The 21358-nt window shown below is 41.8% G+C and overlaps 2 protein-coding genes across 2 annotated transcripts; both read right to left on the reverse strand.

Moving 5' to 3' along the window:
* Positions 1-4450: 4450 nt before the first annotated feature.
* On the reverse strand, positions 4451-5578 carry LOC308084560 (actin, cytoplasmic 1-like; the record flags this gene model as incomplete). Its single annotated transcript, XM_080427248.1, has 1 exon — positions 4451-5578. The coding sequence occupies one exon, from the start codon at positions 5576-5578 to the stop codon at positions 4451-4453; it is 1128 nt and encodes a 375-aa protein (XP_080283374.1).
* LOC308084561 (actin, cytoplasmic 1-like) lies at positions 4502-19994 on the reverse strand (the record flags this gene model as incomplete). The annotated part of the gene is made up of 2 exons (XM_080427249.1): positions 4502-4551; positions 18860-19994. One exon carries the CDS (start codon positions 19992-19994, stop codon positions 18867-18869), a length of 1128 nt encoding a protein of 375 aa, XP_080283375.1. The 3' UTR covers positions 4502-4551; positions 18860-18866.
* Between the last annotated feature and the right edge of the window lie 1364 nt (positions 19995-21358).

Here is a 21358-nt window from a genome sequence, read left to right on the forward strand (position 1 = left end):
CCAGCCTAAACCCCAGCACCCCAGCCTAAACTCCAGCACCCCAGCGTTGCGTCGCATTGTGAGCTTGTTGGTCGGCTATTTTCAGCGAAAGCTTTCCCCACAATAACAGAAAACAGAAGAGACACTAGTATAGAGCCCTGAGGGACTCCACTCAACCAGTATCTGGCAATGCACAGGATACACCTGAAAGCAGAGCAATGCAGCACAACCACTGAGTTTTATTCTGTTGGCGGTGAAAATCTTAATTGCACATTTTGCATTTATACCATTTATGCCTTTTATTGGTATCATAGTATCATGCAGGAACCCTTGGCCTTTAGGCACCGGCACCATTTTAAAAGCACAGTTTTAGTACAGTATCGGACAAAGCCCAAATGATACCCAACCTTATGTACAGGTACCGGGCTACAGCACCCATAAGCAGCTTTATAATTATCCTGAAATACAGGGGAAATTATGAAACACGGCTTCTCTTTCTTTTGAGTTCCCTGAGTCATTATATTCACAGTTCTTGTTAGTCACTATACTGTTTGTATTGTCATTTTTTTGGACTGGTATTTAATACCGCTGCACATGTATTGTCAATATAGAAACATTTCTATTGTTCATAGAACATACAAAATAAAGCAAAATCCAAAACAACACAACACGTACTAAATAGTATGTTTAGTATGTGAATTCGGAAGCAGCTAGCCCTGTCCGAAATCGCATACTAATATAATATTTAGTAGCCTTGCCTCAATACTATCGTAGATGTATTTTATCGAGTCTGACATTTGCTTACGTATCAATGATAGTCTTGGTCTCTTGGTCCCTATAGTCAATGGAAATATGTGCGCAAAGCCCGTACTTCTCTGTACATGTAGGCCTACAAAAAAACAAGGGAACCAGGAGACCTGACTGCCAGACCCCTAGTGGTTGAAAGATCAGAGCACTACGTCACGCTAAGCTTGGCCAATCAAAAAGAGGACAGAAGACAGACCTCTTTTATGCCCATGTATGGACGAAAACGTTTGGAGAGGGGGAAGTAGCTTATCAATTCCCTCAAATTAAATATCCCTCAGAAGTAACCGGTACTTCACTCACACGCTTCTCACACTTTCTGCACCATGGAAAGCTCAACATAATAGAAAACAAAAACAGGTTCAACTAGAAAATGTGCTCCTCAGAGCACAGGTCTCCGCCAGGCGAGTACTGTTCCTGATTAATCCTGTCTTACCTATTTATATTACATATTGTGGTGATGTCACGTGAAGCTTGACCAATGTTAGCTTGGCTGAGCCGGACACACACACATATTGTGATGATGTCACGTGAAGCTTGACCAATGTTAGCTTGGCTGAGCCGGACACACACACAGAGGGTAAATTAAATGAACAAAAGTAATGCCATATATTGTGTGGCCTTCCTTGGGAATTAACCGGCCCGGCAGTTACAGTGAACTGTGCTTCCCGTGCTTTCAGCACCATGGAGAGCTCAACAATGCCATATTATATTTGGCCATGGGCATTACAAGTGTCTGATACAACTATACAGTTTAGCCTGACTTGGATGGACTGTTCGCATCAGGCCTGGGGAGTAAAAAGAGAACGAAAGACAAAGGGGAGCGAAAATTACAGTTGGTGGAAAAAAATTTTGGTTGGTGCATATAGATGAGATTTAGTCAAATAAGTCATTTATTATTTTAATAATCATATAATAATTATAGTGCATAAAGGGCTGGGGAAAAAAAACTAAAAACAAAAAATCCTCCCAATCACCAGGCACCAAAAGGAAACTCGCCCGGTGTTATGAAGCAGTGTGCGTCGCTTCCGCATTCTGTTTGATTGATTGTTTGATTGAATACTTTATTAACATGCTTATTAACAGTACAGGTAGGTTATTCTAAAATGATATTTATATATATATTATTGTATTTCCATTGTGGTCCTTTGTACTCAATTAATCAGTAATACATATAATACAGACAATATAATACAATACAAATATAATACAAAACATATTGGAATAGATCTCTGTAGAATAAGAAGGTATATATCCAGAGAAAGTATGGGAGCGGTCAGGGGATTTTTCAAGGTGTTCAAGAAGTTAAACTAAATTATGCTCACTTGCTGTGTGAACCCAGCATTAGTTTGAAACATAAGATGTGATAATCCTGGTTACTATGTTTTCTCTTGTAGTATAACAAAAAAGTAACCCTAAAAAAAGGTAATTATTATTTGACAAATGTTTGTCTTAAGGGCCACAGGTACAAAAAAAATAAAACATATGAATCCAGCACACTGGCAGTAACCTTAAAAACATTTATTAAATATATTTTGTCTTTGCCCTTGATAAGGGCCACAGGCAGGCCTTCACAAAAAAAGAATAAAAAAGCAGAAATCCGAAAATAAAAAATCATACAAAATTAAAATTAAAATTAAAAAATAAACACTTTCAACCTGGTATCTCTGTTTTGGTCAAAACCTTTCAAAATGTAAGAAGTTTTCAACTATGTTCTTTTTTTAAGGGCATTTCGCAATGGGTGGCCGCAGCTAGAGGCTATGGTTATTTGGGGGTCCTTGGTATGAAACCACTTTTTGTGTTTCAGACTGTATGCATATCTCCCTGGTTTGTTGGGTAATCTGGTGGATCTCTGCTGTCATGTTCAACTATTGATGGATTTTGGCCTTTCTGTGTGATAACAAAGAAAAACAATAGACTTCTGGAATGACCTTTCAGTTATGGCTATGATGCCTACTTATTTTTTATTTAACTTTATTTTTAATTTGTTCCTGTCTTCCCATTTTAGTTTTTGTTTTGCTTAGTTTTTGTTAGCGTCTTGAATATTGCTGTATATCTGTGCACTAAAATAAATAATAGTGAAAAGTCTATCTTCAGGGTTCTCTTTGAGGAATTTATCGCTCATGGTCTTGACTCCAGGCTTCTCCTTTCAGGATGTCCTTGTTCATGCTCTTCACTCCAGGCTTCTTTGTGAGGAAATCCTTGACGCACACAGACTACATTCGGAGTGTGATCTATTCATGTACCTTATAGACCAACAGACGAGCCAGATATGTAGCCTTGTAGCCTTTCTATAGCTTACTGACAGTATTGTTGAAGCTCAAGTGGAAGACCGTTTCTGTCAGGCCATCCTGGTTGCACCAGGTTCTTTAATCATTTGTTGATATCATCTGTGTCCTCCGGTGTGGCTCTGATCTTAACCACCCTCTGATGCAGGTATTTGTGCTCCATTCTTTGTTAATGTATGCACGACAGCTTTCTCCAGCTGTTTCCCCCCGCTGTTGGCTGTGCTTGGATTGGAGCCCTGGACTGTGCGTTTGCTGTGATAAGATTCTTGCAGGTAAAATGTTCCAATCTGCTCTGCTTCATGTGCAGGATTGAACATGTACCTTTAGATCAACGCAGAGTGTGCTCTTTCCATTGGGCTTAGGCGTCACAAACATCCCATGTGCACAATCACTCCCATTTTCTCCATCTTCTTGATCTCTAACTTTGTCAATCAATGGTATTGAATAGCGTAGGGCTTGGCTCCCTCCTTCATCTTAATTCTGACCTCCTCTTGCAGTCATCTCAAGCCTGTGAAGACTTTGGGGTACAGCAGTTTAGTGTAAGCCGGCAGCTCCGGGTACAGCAGTTTAGTGTAAGCCGGCAGCTCCGGAATACTTTGTGTACACTAACTGCAGTGCCTTAATTCCTGGCAGGCCAAGTAAGGCCAAATTATATACGCTGATTGTCTGGTCCTTGTATTTTGTCTGGAGCTATATTTTGTCAAAAATATATTTTGTCAAAAATATATGTCGAAAAACTTGGATCTGATTAAAGTTTATAGTTTTAGACCATTCAACTTGCACAAACAAATTAAAATTAGATAGATAAAAAATAAACACAAACTGAGCTTTATTTTAATTAACCGCTTAAGTCTGAAAGTGCAAACAAGACAAGGTCTACAAACGACGTAGCTTCATGATACTTCATGTGTCTATGACTGCATGTTTGGCCAAAGTTTCAGTCCAAACCGACAGCCGTCATTATGAGAGTAAACTTGGATATAATTAAAATAAAATACAATATACATGGAAAAAAATGTGGGGAGTTACTTCCTTAGCCTGCTGTCAGCTTGCACAAGACATATGACACTGATCGGTCCAGCAGTTTGAGAATACCCCTAGACACACGGACAGACTCAGACAGAAAGACGCAGACCCATTCCTAGAAGGCTTGTCTCCTGCCATTAAGACATCATTTCACAGAGGAAATGTGTGAACTGTGTGCAGTTAAACATTTGGAAGCACTCAAAACAAAAACTTACTTCATCCTTAACTGTAGAAACTTTTTTCCTTTGCTTAAAACACCCTTCGCCATTCTAGTTATTGTATTTAAAATTTTGTATCCAAGTGTCAAAAGTAACTATCGCCATCCCAAAGTACTTGTTTTTCTGTCAGTCTTCTTAGAAGCATTTGCGGTGGACAATGGTGGTGCCGGACTCTTCGTATTCCGCCTTGCTGATCCACATCTGCTGGAAGGTGGACAGGGAGGCCAGGATGGAACCTCCGATCCAGACAGAGAACTTACGCTCTGGTGGGGCAATGATCTTGATGTTCATGGTGGGTGGGGCCAGGGCTCTGATGTCCTCCTGCATCCTGTCGGCAATGCCTGGGAACATGGTGGTGCCTCCAGACAGCACGGTGTTGGCGTACAAATCCTTACGGATGTCGATATCACACTTAATGATGCTTTTGTAGGTGGTCTCGTGGATACCACAGGACTCCATGCCAAGGAAAGAAGGCTGGAAGAGGGCCTCTGGGCATCGGAACCTCTCATTGCCGATGGTGATGATCTGTCCATCAGGCAGCTCGTAGCTCTTCTCTACGGAGGAAGAGGAGGCAGCGGTGGCCATCTCCTCCTGGAAATCCAGTGCGACGTAACACAGATTCTCTTTAATGTCACGCACAATTTCCCTCTCGGCTGTGGTGGTGAAGATGTAACCACGCTCTGTGAGGAGCTTCATGAGGTAGCCTGTGAGGTCGCGGCCAGCCAGATCCAGACGCAGGATGGCGTGGAATAGGGCATGGCCCTCGTAGATGGGCACTGTGTGGGTCACACCATCACCAGAGTCCATGACGATACCGGTGGTACGACCAGAGGCGTACAGGGACAACACGGCCTGGATGGCAACGTACATGCCGAGGGTGTTGAATGTATCAAACATGATCTGGGTCATCTTCTCTCTGTTGGCTTTGGGGTTCAGGGGGGCCTCTGTGAGCAGGACGCTGTGCTCCTCAGGGGAGACTCTGAGCTCGTTGTAGAATGTGTGGTGCCAGATTTTCTCCATGTCATCCCAGTTGGTGACAATTCCATGCTCTATGGGGTACTTCAGTGTTAGGATGCCTCTCTTGTTCTGGGCTTCTTCGCCAACGTAGCTGTCCTTCTGGGCCATGCTCACCATCACTCCCTTATGCTTGGGGCGTCCGACGATGGAGGGGAAGACAGCACGAGGGCTGTCGTCTCCTGCGAATCCGGCTTTGCACATACCGGTGCCATTGTCAATGACCAGTGCGAGGATTTCATCTTCCATGGCTGAAATTTAGTTTGGGGGATCTCCGCTTTAATGGAACAGGTTTAAAGTTAAATCTAGTTAAATGAATGAGGCAAATTGTATCTGTTTAGGATTCCTGTTATTGCACTCTGAGTCTAATGAAGGTTTTTAATGCATGTGCACCTATTATGCGATGCTCTTGTGACGTCACCATTTGACGTCATGTGCTTGTCCATGCTTTCCCAATTTTGTTCGGTCAGTCTAGAAAACTGCCTTGTGAGTGGACACAGTGGGTGGACATCATGGTGCTCTGTTGCTCCAAGGCGCACCAAATGTGTCTCTGTTCAGGGGTCTGCCATGAGAATAGTCACACCAGGGCGCCTAGTGTGACTACATATGAAGGATCTACGTGGCCTGAAAATCTAACTATATATAAAATTATAAATTATAAATAGCAGAAACCTCTGTGTGTGTGTGTGTGTGTGTGTGTGTGTGTGTGTGTGTGTGTGTGTGTGTGTGTGTGTGTGTGTGTGTGTGTGTGTGTGTGTGTGTGTGTGTGTGTGTGTGTGTGTGTGAGACAGATTCCAAAGGTCACAACTTAGTATCCACCATTCCACTGCAGGAGGTAAATCAAGGTTTTTATAAACAGAAGGTCACTGGTTCAAATCCAGCTTTTGGAACATTTTAAGAATCAGAATGTATTGTCGTCATAACGAGGTACAACAAAATTAAAAGCTCAGCTTTAAAGTGCAGGACCACATAGATTGAAAGAGAGTCAGTATCCTGGTCAATATCCTGGTGTCAGTATCCTGGTGTCAATATCCTGGTCAGTATCCTGGTGTAAGTAAGTATCCTGGTGTCAGACTATGGGCAGACATGCGCGACATGGTCGCAAGCCCATGTGGCACTTCCGGCCATTTTCGGCCGTTCCTTTGATATCTTCCGGAAGTTCCGGGGCTTTCAGCAGCTGATGGACAGTGCCAACAAATTGCCGATTTTCCGGATGTGTAGTTCTTTGACTAGTGCCAGAGCCGTACGGTCTAGAGCAGGGGTCTTCAACAGGGGGTCCGGGACCCCTAGGGGGTCCTCAGAGCTACGATAGGGGGTCCGCCAAATCTTTGTGTGATAGGATTTTATTTTTCTACATTAACCACTTGAACCCTATAATTCCTTTTCTGAGGGGAACATTAGCCGAAAGGCTAATGTTCCCCTCAGAAAGGGGAATGCGCTGCGAGGCGTTGAGAGCTTGTAGATCGGCTATTTTTGGCAAAGAAGCTATAGTTGTAGAGGGAAAAAATAGCAGACTAAGTCAAAACAAAAAAAATAATCTGAAACACAATTTTATACAATATAGAGTAGGGGGTCCCTGCTTCATCTCTCTCTTAGCTAGGGGGTCCTTGGCCTGAAAACGTTGAAGACCCCTGGTCTATAGAGCTATTTGTACAAGTGAGGACAAAGGAGTGCACACTACTCAACATGAAAACACATGCATGTGCAATATAAAATATGAATATTATCCATATTATCCATCAATATGAAAACATTGGTGCACCTTGACAAAATGAAAAGACCATTACATTATTATGAATAGCATTAACCACATGAACCTCAGCATGCCTATTCTGGGGGGAACATAAGCCAAAAATACCCGATCTACAAGCTTGAGAGCTTGGCAAAGAGATTTGGTGTTGACAGAAAAAAGCAATGTAGGTCAGTTTTTTACTGAGAATAGAGGGTTTAAGTATAGGCTACATGTGAATTACATCAATAATTATGAATGACAGATTCATATGGTAAAAGGGTGCAATTTATGACAATAAAGCACAGAGATGTTTTTGTAGCCCACGTTTGTATGTGAAAATAGAGAATTTAGAAAAAGATTCTCATTTATTTTGGATAGTAATTTATTATTCTGCATTATGCTATAAAGCTATTAAGATGGGGGGAGGCACTCCTATTTTAAACAGTGCAAAGTATTCAGGCCATTCACCGCAAATAAGGATGTTACATTACATGTACATTTATTGAAAAACGAGTGCATGTGTTATGTGTTTGTTCTGGATCGTCTGCCTTGCATTCCCCCTGCATCACTGAAAGAAAACTACAAGTGAAAACCCTGCCCAGTGGAGTGAATGCAGGACGCATCTCTCCCATTGGTTAGTGCCTATCACTGGCGGCTGATAGTTCACCAGTGCTGAACCCGATGCGTCGGACCTCACGCTAATGCACGTGCATCAGCTCTGTCAACTTGACGCATCGGGACGGTCTTTCAGGTTTCTCCCCATATAACGGGAGTAGATGGAACATCCGGCCACTTGTCGCGTATGTGTGCCTGTACCTATTCCTGGTGTCAGTAAGTATCCTGGTGTCAGCATATTGGTCAATATCCTGGTCAGTATCAGGGGCCTATTACACGAAAGGGCAATTAAATAAGCCTGGATTTAAGTCAAATCCAGGTTTGACAAAGTCTGGTCCGTACAGCCGGGTTTATTCCGTTCCATGAACGCCAAGCCAGGCTGAACAGGAGCGACTTTGTCGAGCTAGACCTTGTCAAGCCAGGCTGTGTCGAGCCAGGATATAAGACCATGAAAGTCCTGTATAAGACCATGAAAGTCTATAGCAGAATCCTTGAACTTGACCAATCAGAGAAACCAGAGCGGCGTTCTTCTCTGTGGCTGAACAGCAGCACTGCAGCAGCTCCTGGAATCATATGAGGAAGTAAAATGTATAATAAGCAAGAAAGGAAACAGGTTGCAATAAATAGATCCAGGGAGAAAGCGTGGCAAAGTATTGCCGACAAACTAAATGCACAAGTCGTTCAAAAATATATACAATTTATATATATAGTCCATAAATATATAGTCCATAAATATTTAATTCTGTTTAAAATGAGGAGTTTAAGTGAATATCGCCTACTAATCTACAATGCTATTATATGCGCCATGCGTGCAATGTTGAGATTACATGGAATCCATCTATTTATATATCTGCAGTGCCGTCCACTGGGGTAACTGGGGTCCCCGGGGGGTCGCCGTTACCCGCGGCGGTAAGGGGGGTCCCCGTTGCGGTAATGGGGGTCGCCGTTACCCGCGACGGTAACGGGGGGTCCCCGTTGCGGTAATGGGGGTTGCCGTTACCCACGACGGTAACGGAGGGTCCCCGTTGCAGTAACGGGGGTCGCCGTTACCCGCGGTGGTAACGGGGGTCCGGCCGCCAAAAGGCATAGCCTACGTTTTTTTCGGGCTTGTAGATCTTCGATTTTCCGCATAAGAATTTAATAAGTGTGGGAAACTCATTGTTTTTCAGATTAACTGCTTAAAGGGCAAGACCACTTACCTTGCCATGATGTAACTCTAAAGGTGGACAAGAAATCAAAAATAGTTATGTATATATATATATATATATATATATATATATATATATATATATATATATATATATATATATATATATATATATATATATATATATATATATATGTATGTAAGTCAGACATTTTTTATAATCTAAAAAAAACTAATATATTCATATATGTATATATATAATATGTATATTATATATTATATATTCATCGCAAATCCTGGCTGAATTAAGCCAGGATAGGTGTTATATCCAGGCTTAACCCCTAATTCTGCTGAAATAGGCCCCCATGTCAGTATCCTGGCGTCAGTGTCAGTATGGTGAAGTTTGAAAGCAACATGTTTGAAGTGGAACGCAACATGTTTGAAGTGTGTGGATAAAAGTTACTCATATCAGAGAGCACAGACTATCTCCGTTCCATATGTTGGAGACAGCATTGCCAGTTAACCTGGAGATTCACCAGGCTCATAGAGAGAGAGTGAGAGAGAGAGATAGGGGGCACTAAGTGAAAAATCGTTACGCGGCGGATAAAAGCATGAAATTTGATAGAGATGTCCCTTGGGTCATCCTAAAACATCCTAGAAGGGGTGCCCAAAAAAATCTTAAACAGGAAGTGAGTTATGGACAAAATCCAAAATGGCCACCTAAACTGTTGACCGTTGACTCAAAAGACACCAAAATAATCTCCAAAAAGCATAAAATGTGGCACACATGTCCCTTGGGTCATCCTAAGACATCCTAGAAGGGGTGCCCAAAAAAATCTGAAACAGGAAGTGAGTTATTGACCAAATTGAAAATGGCCGCCTAGTGTTGTCGATTGACTCAAAAGACAACTAAAGAATCTCCAAAAAGTATAAAATGTGTCACACATGTCCCTTGGGTCATCCTAAGACATCCTAGAAGGGGTGCCCAAAAAAGTCTTCAACAGGAAGTGAGTTATTGACTAAATTGAAAATGGCCGCCTACAGTGTTGGCGATTGACTCAAAAAGCTTATAGAATCTCCAAAAAGCATACAATTTGGCACATATGTACCTTGGGTCATCCTAACACATCCTAGAAGGGGTGCCCAAAATAATCTGAAACAGGAAGTGAGTTATTGACTAAATTGAAAATGGCTGCCTACAGTGTTGAAAGATGATGCAAGATACCTAAAGAATCTCATAAAAGCATGAAATGTGGTACAAATGTCCCTTGGGTGATCTGAACGCATCCTACAAGGGGTGCCCAAAAAGGTTTTAAACAGGAAGTGACCGCCTAAAGCAGTACATTGAGTGCTTCTTAATATATCCTAGAAGGGGTTATTTATTTGTTTGTTTGCTTGTTTATTAAACTTTTTAGGAAGGGACCATGTTGAAGAAATTCTAAATGGCTGTTTAAACAGTTGACCATGGCAGTCTGCATATTATGCAGACCAATACGACAGGTTATGCAGTGCATAACCTGCCGTATTTTGTAGTCTACCTTCTGTTTTAATTTCTACATCACTTATTTATTTTACTTTCTGCATTATTTTTGTATTGTACTCTTTGAATCTTCTTTATTTATCTAACTCTCTGCATATTCTTATTTATTTTACTCTGCATCTTATCTTACTCTGCATATTCTTATTTTACTCTCTGCATCTTATTTATTTTGCACTCTACATCTTCTTGCTTGTTTTACTATATCTTCTCATGTATTTTCTTCTTGATCATTACTGTTTTTTTGTGATTAGTGTTTAGTAACTACATGTATTCATGTGTGCCATTTCGCAATTACCAGCACATTGGCATAATGCTCTGCAAGGTAACCCAGCATCCCGGCATCTACACTTTCTCGAACAGAAGGGCTCAGCTTTGCAGCCACACTTGAGTTCTCTACAAACTTAAGCAGCCTCTGGCAAGAGTGTCCATAAAGGTGTCCACGAATCAGCGACTTTAATCCATCCATATTTGTCAGGAGATGGTAGAGATTGCATAGCTTTCAGGCTTCTGGACCAAATGCCAGATTGGCTGCTCGATTTGAATATTGTAGCAGTGCAGCCCGTGTGGGAGGAGTGTTTTCCATTGAGAGACAATTAAAACTTTTTTTGGCACCCCTTAGGATGCATTCAGATCACCCAAGGGACATTTGTACCAAATTTCATGCTTTTATGAGATTATTTTTTATGAGTGTCTTTTGCATCATCTGTCAACACTGTACACGGCCATTTTCAATTTAGTCAATAACTCACTTCCTGTTTCAGATAATTTCAGGCACCCCTTCTAGGATGTCTTAGGATGAGCCAAGGGACATGTATGCCAAATTGTATGCTTTTATGAGATTCTTTAGTTGTCTTTTGAGTCAATCGACAACACTGTAAGCGGTCATTTTGTCAATGACTCACTTCCTGTTTAAGATTTTTTTGGGCACCCCTTCTGGGATGTCTTGGGATCACCCAAGGGACATGTATGCCAAATTGTATGCTTTTATGAGATTCTTTAGTTGTCTTTTGAGTCAATAGATAACACTGTAGGCGGCCATTTTCAATTTTGTCAATGACTCACTTCCTGTTTAAGATTTTTTTGGGCACCCCTTCTGGGATGTCTTGGGATCACCCAAGGGACATGTATGCCAAATTGTATGCTTTTATGAGATTCTTTAGTTGTCTTTTGAGTCAATAGATAACACTGTAGGCGGCCATTTTCAATTTTGTCAATAACTCAGTTCCTGCTTAAGATTTTTTTGGGCACCCCTTCTAGGATGTCTTAGGATGACCAAAAGGACATGTGTGCCAAATTGTATGCTTTTATGAGATTCTTTAGTTGTCTTTTGAGTCAATCGACAACACTAGGCGGCCATTTTCAATTTAGTCAATAACTCACTTCCTGTTTCAGATTCCTTTGGGCACCCCTTCTAGGATGTCTTAGGATGACCCAAGGGACATATGTGCCAAATTTTATGCTTTTTGGAGATTCTTTTGGTGTCTTTTGAGTCAACGGTCAACAGTTTAGGTGTCAATAGTCAATAGATAACACTGTAGGCGGCCATTTTCAATTTTGTCAATAACTCAGTTCCTGCTTAAGATTTTTTTGGGCACCCCTTCTAGGATGTCTTAGGATGACCAAAAGGACATGTGTGCCAAATTGTATGCTTTTATGAGATTCTTTAGTTGTCTTTTGAGTCAATCGACAACACTAGGCGGCCATTTTCAATTTAGTCCATAACTCACTTCCTGTTTAAGATTTTTTTGGGCACCCCTTCTAGGATGTTTTAGGATGACCCAAGGGACATCTGTATAAAATTTCATGCTTTTATCCGCCGCGTAACGATTTGGCCATTTTTTGTGGTTAGTACCCCCTACTAAGATGGAGAAACTACTTCAGAGAAAATAATAAGGAATAACCCTATTGTGGTACAGACGCTTGTGGAAAACCCTCTTAGCAGTGCTAAGTGTTGCGTTTAAACAGGTCCCTAAAAACTTTAACTTTAATTATTATTTGGGGCATATATTGACTAAATGTACAGTAAGGTTTCTCTCAGGAGGGTGCCTTTAACAATTAAATACCTACAGCCTTGTCTTTAATTAGAAATGGTACTGATTCAGGGATTAAAGTCTGTGAATGCTTTTAATTTTCTATACAAATATGATGATGATGCTGACCTGATTCTGACCTGATACTGACATTATTCTGACCATGATACTGACATGATACTGACATTATTCTGACCATGATACTGACATGATACTGACATTATTCTGACCATGATACTGACATGATACTGACATTATTCTGACCATGATACTGACATGATACTAACATGATACTGACATGATACTGACATTATTCTGACCATGATACTGACATGATACTGACATTATTCTGACCATGATACTGACCATGATACTAACATTATACTGACATGATACTGACCATGATACATACTAACATTATACTGTGACATGATGATGGAAATTATTTTTATTTGTTTCACTGCGCCCTCTACAGATCTGGTCAATGGTAATTTATATTGACCAGATCTGTACAGGGCACATATTTTATTTTCTGCCCAGAAAGTGTATTATACAGAGAAGGTGGGGTCCTGAAACGTTTCCCACCACTGAGAATAGTCCTTCAACAACACAAAACAGCCTTTGTTTCGGTGAGTAGCGAAATAGTTTTCTTTATTTTCACTACAGTTGGAGACCTCGCACGGTAGTGGACGTTTTGGTCCATGGGAATAGCACCGCTCCTAACAGAGCGCGAGAACTCGCTTACGCTTTGGACCAGAGCTATACTGACCATAATACTGATCATGATACGGACCATCTTACTGACCATGATACTGTGCATGATACTGACATGATACTGTAGGAAAAATAATAAAATCCACACACCAGTGTTATGCTTAGAGAGAGAGAGAAGAAACTACTTCAGAGAAAATAAACAGGAATGACCCTATTCTGGTACAGACACTTATTTTCAGAAATAGCCGATCTACAAGCTCACAACATGTGTCATCATGACGCCTTGTGTGCTTGTAGATCAAGGATTGTCTTGTAGATAAAGATGATCTTTGACTTCAGAAATCAAAGTTGAAATTTAGAAATAATCAATATGAACGCAAGACTTGTACATACTTGAGTAAGAAAGACTTTATATCAACAAGATTTATTTCCCTCCAAATGTCCCTCAAGTTCAGCTCTTCCATAAAATAAAGTATAACATTTTTTTCTATGCCTGATGACTGGTCCTTTGAGGGTCCAATAAACAATTACAATCCCCTGCTATGATACAGCACAGGTGTTGAAAGAAAATTAAACAGGTCTCTGAAAAACTTTGGTTCATAATTATTTGGGGCGTATATTGACTACATTTAAGGTTTCTTTCAGGAGGGTGCCTTTAACAATTAAATACTTACAGCCTTGTCTTTAATTAGAGAGATTTGATTACTTAAAAGGTACTGGTTCACAGATTAAAGTCATAACACACCTAGCACAAACCTCTCCTCCACCCGTTTAATTTGAATAATAAATGTGTTTCTTGTAGAAATATATTTTTTTTTAATTGCAAACTGTGAAGTCCCTTCATAACATGTTTGATTTTATTTATATTTTGTTGTACCTTTTTGCGTGCCTCAATAATTCCAGGATATTTAACATCCACACCTTGCAACATGAACGCTGACAAAAAATAAATTACTCGAATGGACCCTACAAAAAAACAAAACATTAACAAACATAACACAGTATTTCAACCCACAAAGAACATTGCATACCTCCTCACTCCACCCCACTGATTCACTCTGCAGAGTAAGAACTGAATTATACAATCCTTTCGCCATAGGCAGCCAGTGCTGCCTCTCAAAACTCTCTGTTTCCTTATTGTATCTTTGAACATTATAAGCGTCCTAAGTCCGTAGCACTCTTGGTTGTCCACTGCAATGCTGGAGCAGCACCTCTTGAGACTATAGAGTCCCACACAGGAGTGGCAGTCCCTTTGACATTGTTTCTTTGAAACTTTTTTCTTGTGCTTCTATGAATGTTGGTGGCTTTTAGGTCTCGCTTGCATATGTCTTTACAGCATAGCTGTGGCTGCCCTTGTGGCCTCTTCCCTGAAGAGAGCTAGCTCTCCATAAAGGACGTCTTCCGGGATTCTGTCATCCTCCATACAGTGCACGTGAAGAAGCCAGTGAAGACGTCTCTGTTTGAGGAGAGTGGATATGGATGGGATTTTTTCTCGGGATGGGACATCCCTGTTGGGTACCTTGTCCTTCCACACACTGCGATGTTAACCAACGGTGAGAGCTGAAATCGAGAGGTGAGCACGCAGACACTTCACCAACAACACACAGGCATTGGTGAAGAGAACATCAACCCATACATAACATAAAGGCAAAAATTAAGTTTCACCGCTGTTGATAAAAAATAAATGCCCTTTAAGATTCAGTTAGTGTAGGTCATATGTTAAGCAGACAGTCAGCTGGTTCTCATGAGCAAAAACGTATCTATTATTATCATTATTATTTATTATTATGATGATTATTATTATTTTAAGTAAACAGTTCTCAGCTGCTATACAACTAGAATGAAAATGTGAACTCAGTTCGTACATGTTTATACCTGTTAAGCGATCAGTATCAAGCCATGGCAAGTTTATTTGTATAGCTCTAAACAGCTAGGCAATTCAAAGTGCTTTACATTAAACATTAAGCATTGAGACATAGACAGAGTATTAAGAGACTGCAACAGTTCTGGCACATATGAAAGGACTTTGGATTACAATAAAAAAGAAAAAAAGATTTAAAATAAAACAAAGACCCTAAAAAGCCTGAGTAAAAGGCAGCGGCCCTGATAGGAAATACCAGCTGGTTCTCATGAGGGGAAAAAAAACGTATCATACAAAAATGTTTTCTTTGACCCAGTGCATGTTTATACCTGTCAGTATCAGCAGGTTATATTAGTTTCTCCTGGGACCCGGTTAGTGCAGGTTTATGTAAAGATGTTGACTGAAGGGTGTTCAAGCTGCTGTGTGTATGCTGTTTACACCATAGAGTTATGATATACAGTACTACAGTGGTAAACGGAACTCCCCGACCATTCATTTCTATGGAATTCCTCACCCAGCGCACACTCCCTTCCGCGTCATCAGTTATGTGTTGCATGCGCAGTAGTGTCTAGCTCTGTGCACAAGCTCGTTAGTCGAGCCCATTGGTCGAAGGCGTTTTCGCCCATTCACGTAATGGGACCCCAGTAAGCTGCACTACCAGAGGGCTCCACTTTTCCCTCCCGGTTCTGGGGGCTTGGTTTACACACTGCATAGACGGTCGGCTGATGGCGCTGTAGTGTGCCTGCGAGAGGAAATAATGGTGGCAGTAGTGTGTTGGACCTGCAGTGTAAAGACAACCAGAAGGCTGCCTATCGGAAGCACTGAGCAACAAAAACAAATGGAGCATTTTCAGTCGACTCCTCTGAAACCTGTTTATGGTCTCCTATGTGCTGGGGATAGGAACTGAGAATTGAGAATCTGACATTGGCTCGTTGTTCAACACACCCCTGCAGTAGGCAGTGTATTGTTCATCCATCTCTCACTCTTTCTCTTGCTCTCTCTCACACACACGTCTGCGCTTTCTGCCACCCTTGACATTAAGGCGATTGAGCTCGAGGATCGGGTGAATGACTCATGCAGATGACTCACTATCACCGACGGCCGTGAACACACTATAACCGATGTTCGGCCACAGACTCTTATCAACGACCGATTGCCGGCTTGGTGTGTAGAGGCCTTAAGTTTATATCTGTTAAGCAGTCGGTATTAGCTGATCATCATGGGCAAGTACAAAGAAAAAAATAAACAGGTTATGTGCTTCTCAGCGCTGCCAGATCTCTCAATCAGATGCGACTACGAATGGAAATCCTCTGCTTCTTTTGGTGATAAAATGTCTCTGATCATGTTGACGTCCATTTGCTGTTGCATGGCTTAGCGGAGAGGTCCTAAGCAAAGAGCTCCTCTCTCTCATGCGTAACGTTACGTTGTTTAATGGAGCAGAAAACGAACTCCCGGTCTTGAAATTTCAGGAACCAAATAATGACCGCTCTCTTCTGGAGAATGCCTTTATTGGTAGCAGTATTTAAAAAAGAATAACAAAAAGATGAATAAAGCTCACTGGCAGTAACATGAAAGAAATTGCACATTATTATTGACAAAATGTTCTTCTTGATAAGGGCCAAGATCAGGCTATTGGGACACACATGGTCTCGAGTCCAGACTTCACTTTGTGTTTGGCTATGGTCTCCACTCCAGGTGCTACTCTGAGGATGTCCTCCATCTTTTTGTTTAGCATGCAATTTTGCTATTGCGCACGACTGCATTCATAGTCAGTCATTTGAAGGCAAAATGTCTTTATTTGTGGCAATACGAAAAAAAGAAAACAAAAATATGAATAGAGCTCTCTGGTAGTAACATGAAATAAAATGATTATTAGTTCCTGACAAGGGCAAAGGGCAGGCCTGTAAAAAAAATCGAGCTTACTTGAATTTTTAATCAAACTGGGTTGTCTGCACCACCCTCTGTAGAGCTCTGCAGTTGAGGGCGATGCAGTTACCAGGCGGCGATGGAGCTCGTCAAAATGTTCTCGATAGGGCTGTTGTAGAACTTCCTGAGGTGAATGTCTTCAGCCATCTGAGGCAGTACAGGCATTGTTGAGCCCCTTTCACCACATGTATAAGGCCTGTGGTGTGTGACCGCTACACATCGCAGAGGTGTGTGGCCTCTGCGATGTGCATGCTGAGGAACGTGAAGTAACCGACGCGCTACACTGCGTTGTCCTCGATGGGGGAATGCTCCAAACTACTTCCCGTAGTCAACAATCAGCTCCTTGGTCTCCTTGACTGAGTTTAGTGTGCGGTTGTTCTCCTGACACCATTGTAACAGTTGTCTGACTATGTCCCTGTAGGCCCTATCATTGTCATGGATGATCAGGTCTATCGCGATCGCATTGTCAGCATACTTGATGACAACGTTGGAGCTGATTGTAGCCATACAGTGCGTACAGGGAGTAGAGGAGGGCTCAGCACGCAGCCCTGAGGGGCTTCCGTGTTGAATGTCAGTGAATCTGATGTGATGTTGCCAATTCTCACCACCTGGTTATGGCCCCACAGGCAATCACCATGCAGGTCTAATCCAGCTACTCATGGTCGGATACAGGCCCGTATCCGAGCGTTCGTCGAGCTCAGCTCAAACCTATTGTGGTTATTCCAAGAGGGTCATGCAAAACCAGTCCACGTGATATATTCCGGTTGTTCAGACCAGCCCTGAACCTCCTTTTCATTGACCTGCTCCTGTTTCAGTCTCTGCCTGTAGGCAGGGACCAGCTGAGTAGAGCTGTGATCAGATTTGGCAAACGGTAGACTGAGGGAGGATCTGTAGCTTTCCCGGTAGGCAACTAATCCCGCCGTGAAGAACAAAGTAAGTGATTAGGGACCTGCTCACCTTGCTGTGTTGCCTTGTAAGTTTAACAAAGCCTTGTTAAACTCTCCAATACAATAAAGGCAGCATCATGGCCACTGATATCATATATCACTGATAATCCTACGCAGTTCTCTTAATGCTCTCGCCAGATGTAAACGACAGTAAAAATGATATTGAATCTTGAGTCAGAACAAAAATAATCAAGGGTTTCAGCGGGAACCGTTTATCATGATAGATCCCCTTCTTACACTGGCAGTAAAAAATTACTTATTTGAAGTGTTCTTATTGATAAGGGCAGGCAGGCTTTCAAAAAATAAAAAATAAAATAAAAAGGTCAGACCTCACTGGCCGTTATACCTAAAAAAACACAATTGCTAATTTTTACTATCGACAAATCTTGTTAACAAAAAAGGGAAACATTTACGAAAAAATAATAGAGCTCAGTGGCGGTAACCAGAATAAAGGCTATCATTTAACAAAATATCTTCTTTGACAATGGCCATGGGCAGGGCTTCACAAAAAACAGAGGACGAATGTCCTGTATGTGCAAATGTACAGTGACAAATACCACAACAACAACAACAATGACAAATAAAATAAAAATATAAAAAATAAGACCTCACTGGCAGTAACTACAAAAAATGTTTTGAAAATGTTCTTGATATGGGCCATGGTCAGCCCAAAAAAGAAGGGAAAAAAGAATGAATAGAAAAAAGAAAGCTCACTGGCCATTACATGAAAAAGAAAATCCTTGATTATTAAATGTTCTTCATAAGGGTAAAAAAAAAGAAGAGGAATACAGCTTACTGGCAATAACCTGAAAAATTACAAATACAAATGTATATTTGTGTTTCAAATTAGTATGCATGTCCCCTTGGTTCGTTGGGTACTCTGGCTGATGTCTACTGCCATGCTCTACTGTTTTTTGGTTTTGGGCCTTTAAGAAAGTCCTCGCTCAGGACGGAAGCCTGGAGTGGAGCTTGAGGAACTCGTTGTTTCTGCATCTGTTCACGCGAAGAAAAGAGGAACAGTTTGTCTAGAAGCATTTGCGGTGGACAATAGAAGGTCCGGACTCATCATATTCCACCTTGCTGATCCACATCTGCTGGAAGGTGGACAGGGAGGCCAGGATGGAACCTCCGATCCAGACAGAGAATTTGCGCTCTGGTGGGGCAATGATCTTGATCTTCATGGTGGATGGGGCCAGGGCTGTAATCTCCTTCTGCATCCTGTCGGCAATTCCTTGGTACATGGTGGTACCTCCGGACAGCACAGTGTTGGCATACAAATCCTTACGGATATCAATATCACACTTCATGATGCTGTTGTAGGTGGTCTCGTGGATACCGGCGGACTCCAAACCAAGGAAATTAGGCTGGAAGAGAGCCTCTGGACAGCGGAATCTTTCATTGCCAATGGTGATGACCACTCCATCAGGCAGCTCATAGCTCTTTTCTATGGAGGAAGAGGAGGCAGCGGTGCCCATCTCCTGCTCAAAGTCCAGGGCAACGTAACACAGACTCTCTTTGATGTCACGCACAATTTCCCTCTCGGCCGTGGTGGTGAAGGAGTAACCTCGCTCTGTCAGGATCTTCATGAGGTAGCCTGTGAGGTCGCGTCCAGCAAGATCCAGTCGCAGGATGGCGTGTGGAAGGGCGTGGCCCTCGTAGATGGGCACTGTGTGGGTCACACCATCACCAGAGTCCATGACGATACCGGTGTTACGACCAGAGGCATACAGGGACAGCACGGCCTGGATGGCAACGTACATGGCAAGAGTGTTGAAGGTCTCGAACATGATCTGGGTCATCTTCTCTCTGTTGGCTTTGGGGTTCAAGGGGGCCTCTGTGAGCAGGATGCTGTAGTCTTCAGGGGTTATTCTCAACTCATTGTAAAATGTGTGGTGCCAGATTTTCTCCATGTCATCCCAGTTGGTGACAATTCCGTGCTCGATCGGGTACTTCAGTGTTAGGATACCTCTCTTGCTCTGGGCTTCATCACCAACATAGCTGTCCTTCTGGGCCATACCGACCATCACTCCCTGATGCCGGGCACGGCCGACGATAGAGGGGAAGACAGCACGAGGCGTGTCGTCCCCAGCAAAACCAGCTTTACACATTCCAGACCCATTGTCAACGACGAGTGCTAGTACTTCATCTTCCATGGTGTCGTCTTTGAAATGAGGTTCAGGAAAGAATCTATTACAACTTGTTTGTTTGGGGTGTTCTAGAGTAATGGTCTACTGCTTAAGTGAGAATCAGTTTAAATGCACATAATTGTGACATCACCATGACGTCATGTGATTGTCCAAGCTTGGCAAGTTTATCGTTAGTACCAGTGCAGTACTACTATGAAGTTAAAGCTTAAACTAGACGATACAAACTGAAAAAACTCATACATAATAACTGAACAAGTCAGTATGGATGACAATAATGGTTGGCTATAGCCCCAAGACAAACAACCCAATACTTCTCATAGTGTTGCAAATATGATTAAATAAACATGCAATTAACCAGTACATAGACACCAGATAATCAACTACAGTAATAGCGTTCTATTTGATAAATGTGACTCATACAAATCAGAAATGTGCAAATAAATATCAGTCTATGAAACGGCTGCAAAATGGTTGACAAAGTGTCCTATACTTGTCAGACAGATAAACTGTATAAAAGAAAGAGGACATTTCCTCTGATGTCGCTGACTTGATTTTAGTGGTAACTTAAAGGGACACTTCACCAGTTTTGCACGCAAATCCTGTTTTAATGAAGTTGAGGACATAATAAACATGATGTTGGAGTGTATTTTGTGATTTTTCTGTTTTGTTATTTCTAACATGATTTCCTCTACTACGACATAGTAGAGAATGTATAAGTTCTTCCTGGACTACAATGGACTACAGCCCACATTTCCTCCCAGTCAGACTGGCTGCTCCCGTTGATGTCAATCACCTTGTTGAGACTGTCAATTACCTCGTCAGGATGAACCAGTGGTCAGGGAAGAGAGGGGTGTGGTTGAAGGGTTTTTGTGTGGTAGGCTATACAGTAGGTAGGCTATTTCCTCATGCCTTAGAGTGTTAACAAGGTGATGGACATCATCTGGATGGCTAGTCCGACTGAAACTACAGGAAACATGGGCCGTAGTACATTGTAGTCCAGGAAGAACTGACATCCTCTATATGAATGTCCTAGTAGAGGAAATCATGTTCAAAATCACAATACACAGAAAAAACACAAAACACACCCCAATATAATTAAAATGAGAAACGAGAAAAAAAAGTGTTGCTAGGTTGGAATTTGTTCTTTTTAAATCTGGGCCCTATTTTTAGATTTGGAGCCCAAACAAAGGGTGTGTGTAAAACATTTTTGGAAATGGTCTACAGACGCAAGCGGAAATTGTCCATTTCGAACTATGCAATATTTTGCCCCAAATACAGGCTGATATTCTTACTAAAACTTTTCCAGTTGTCCCATAACCAGGAAGGGTCCATCAATATGATGTCATAGACCGGCCTACACTCTTTGGGCA

The sequence above is a fragment of the Gymnoscopelus braueri genome (genome assembly GCF_963280865.1).
Source record: "Gymnoscopelus braueri genome assembly, chromosome: 4".
Taxonomy (NCBI): Eukaryota; Metazoa; Chordata; class Actinopteri; order Myctophiformes; family Myctophidae; genus Gymnoscopelus; species Gymnoscopelus braueri.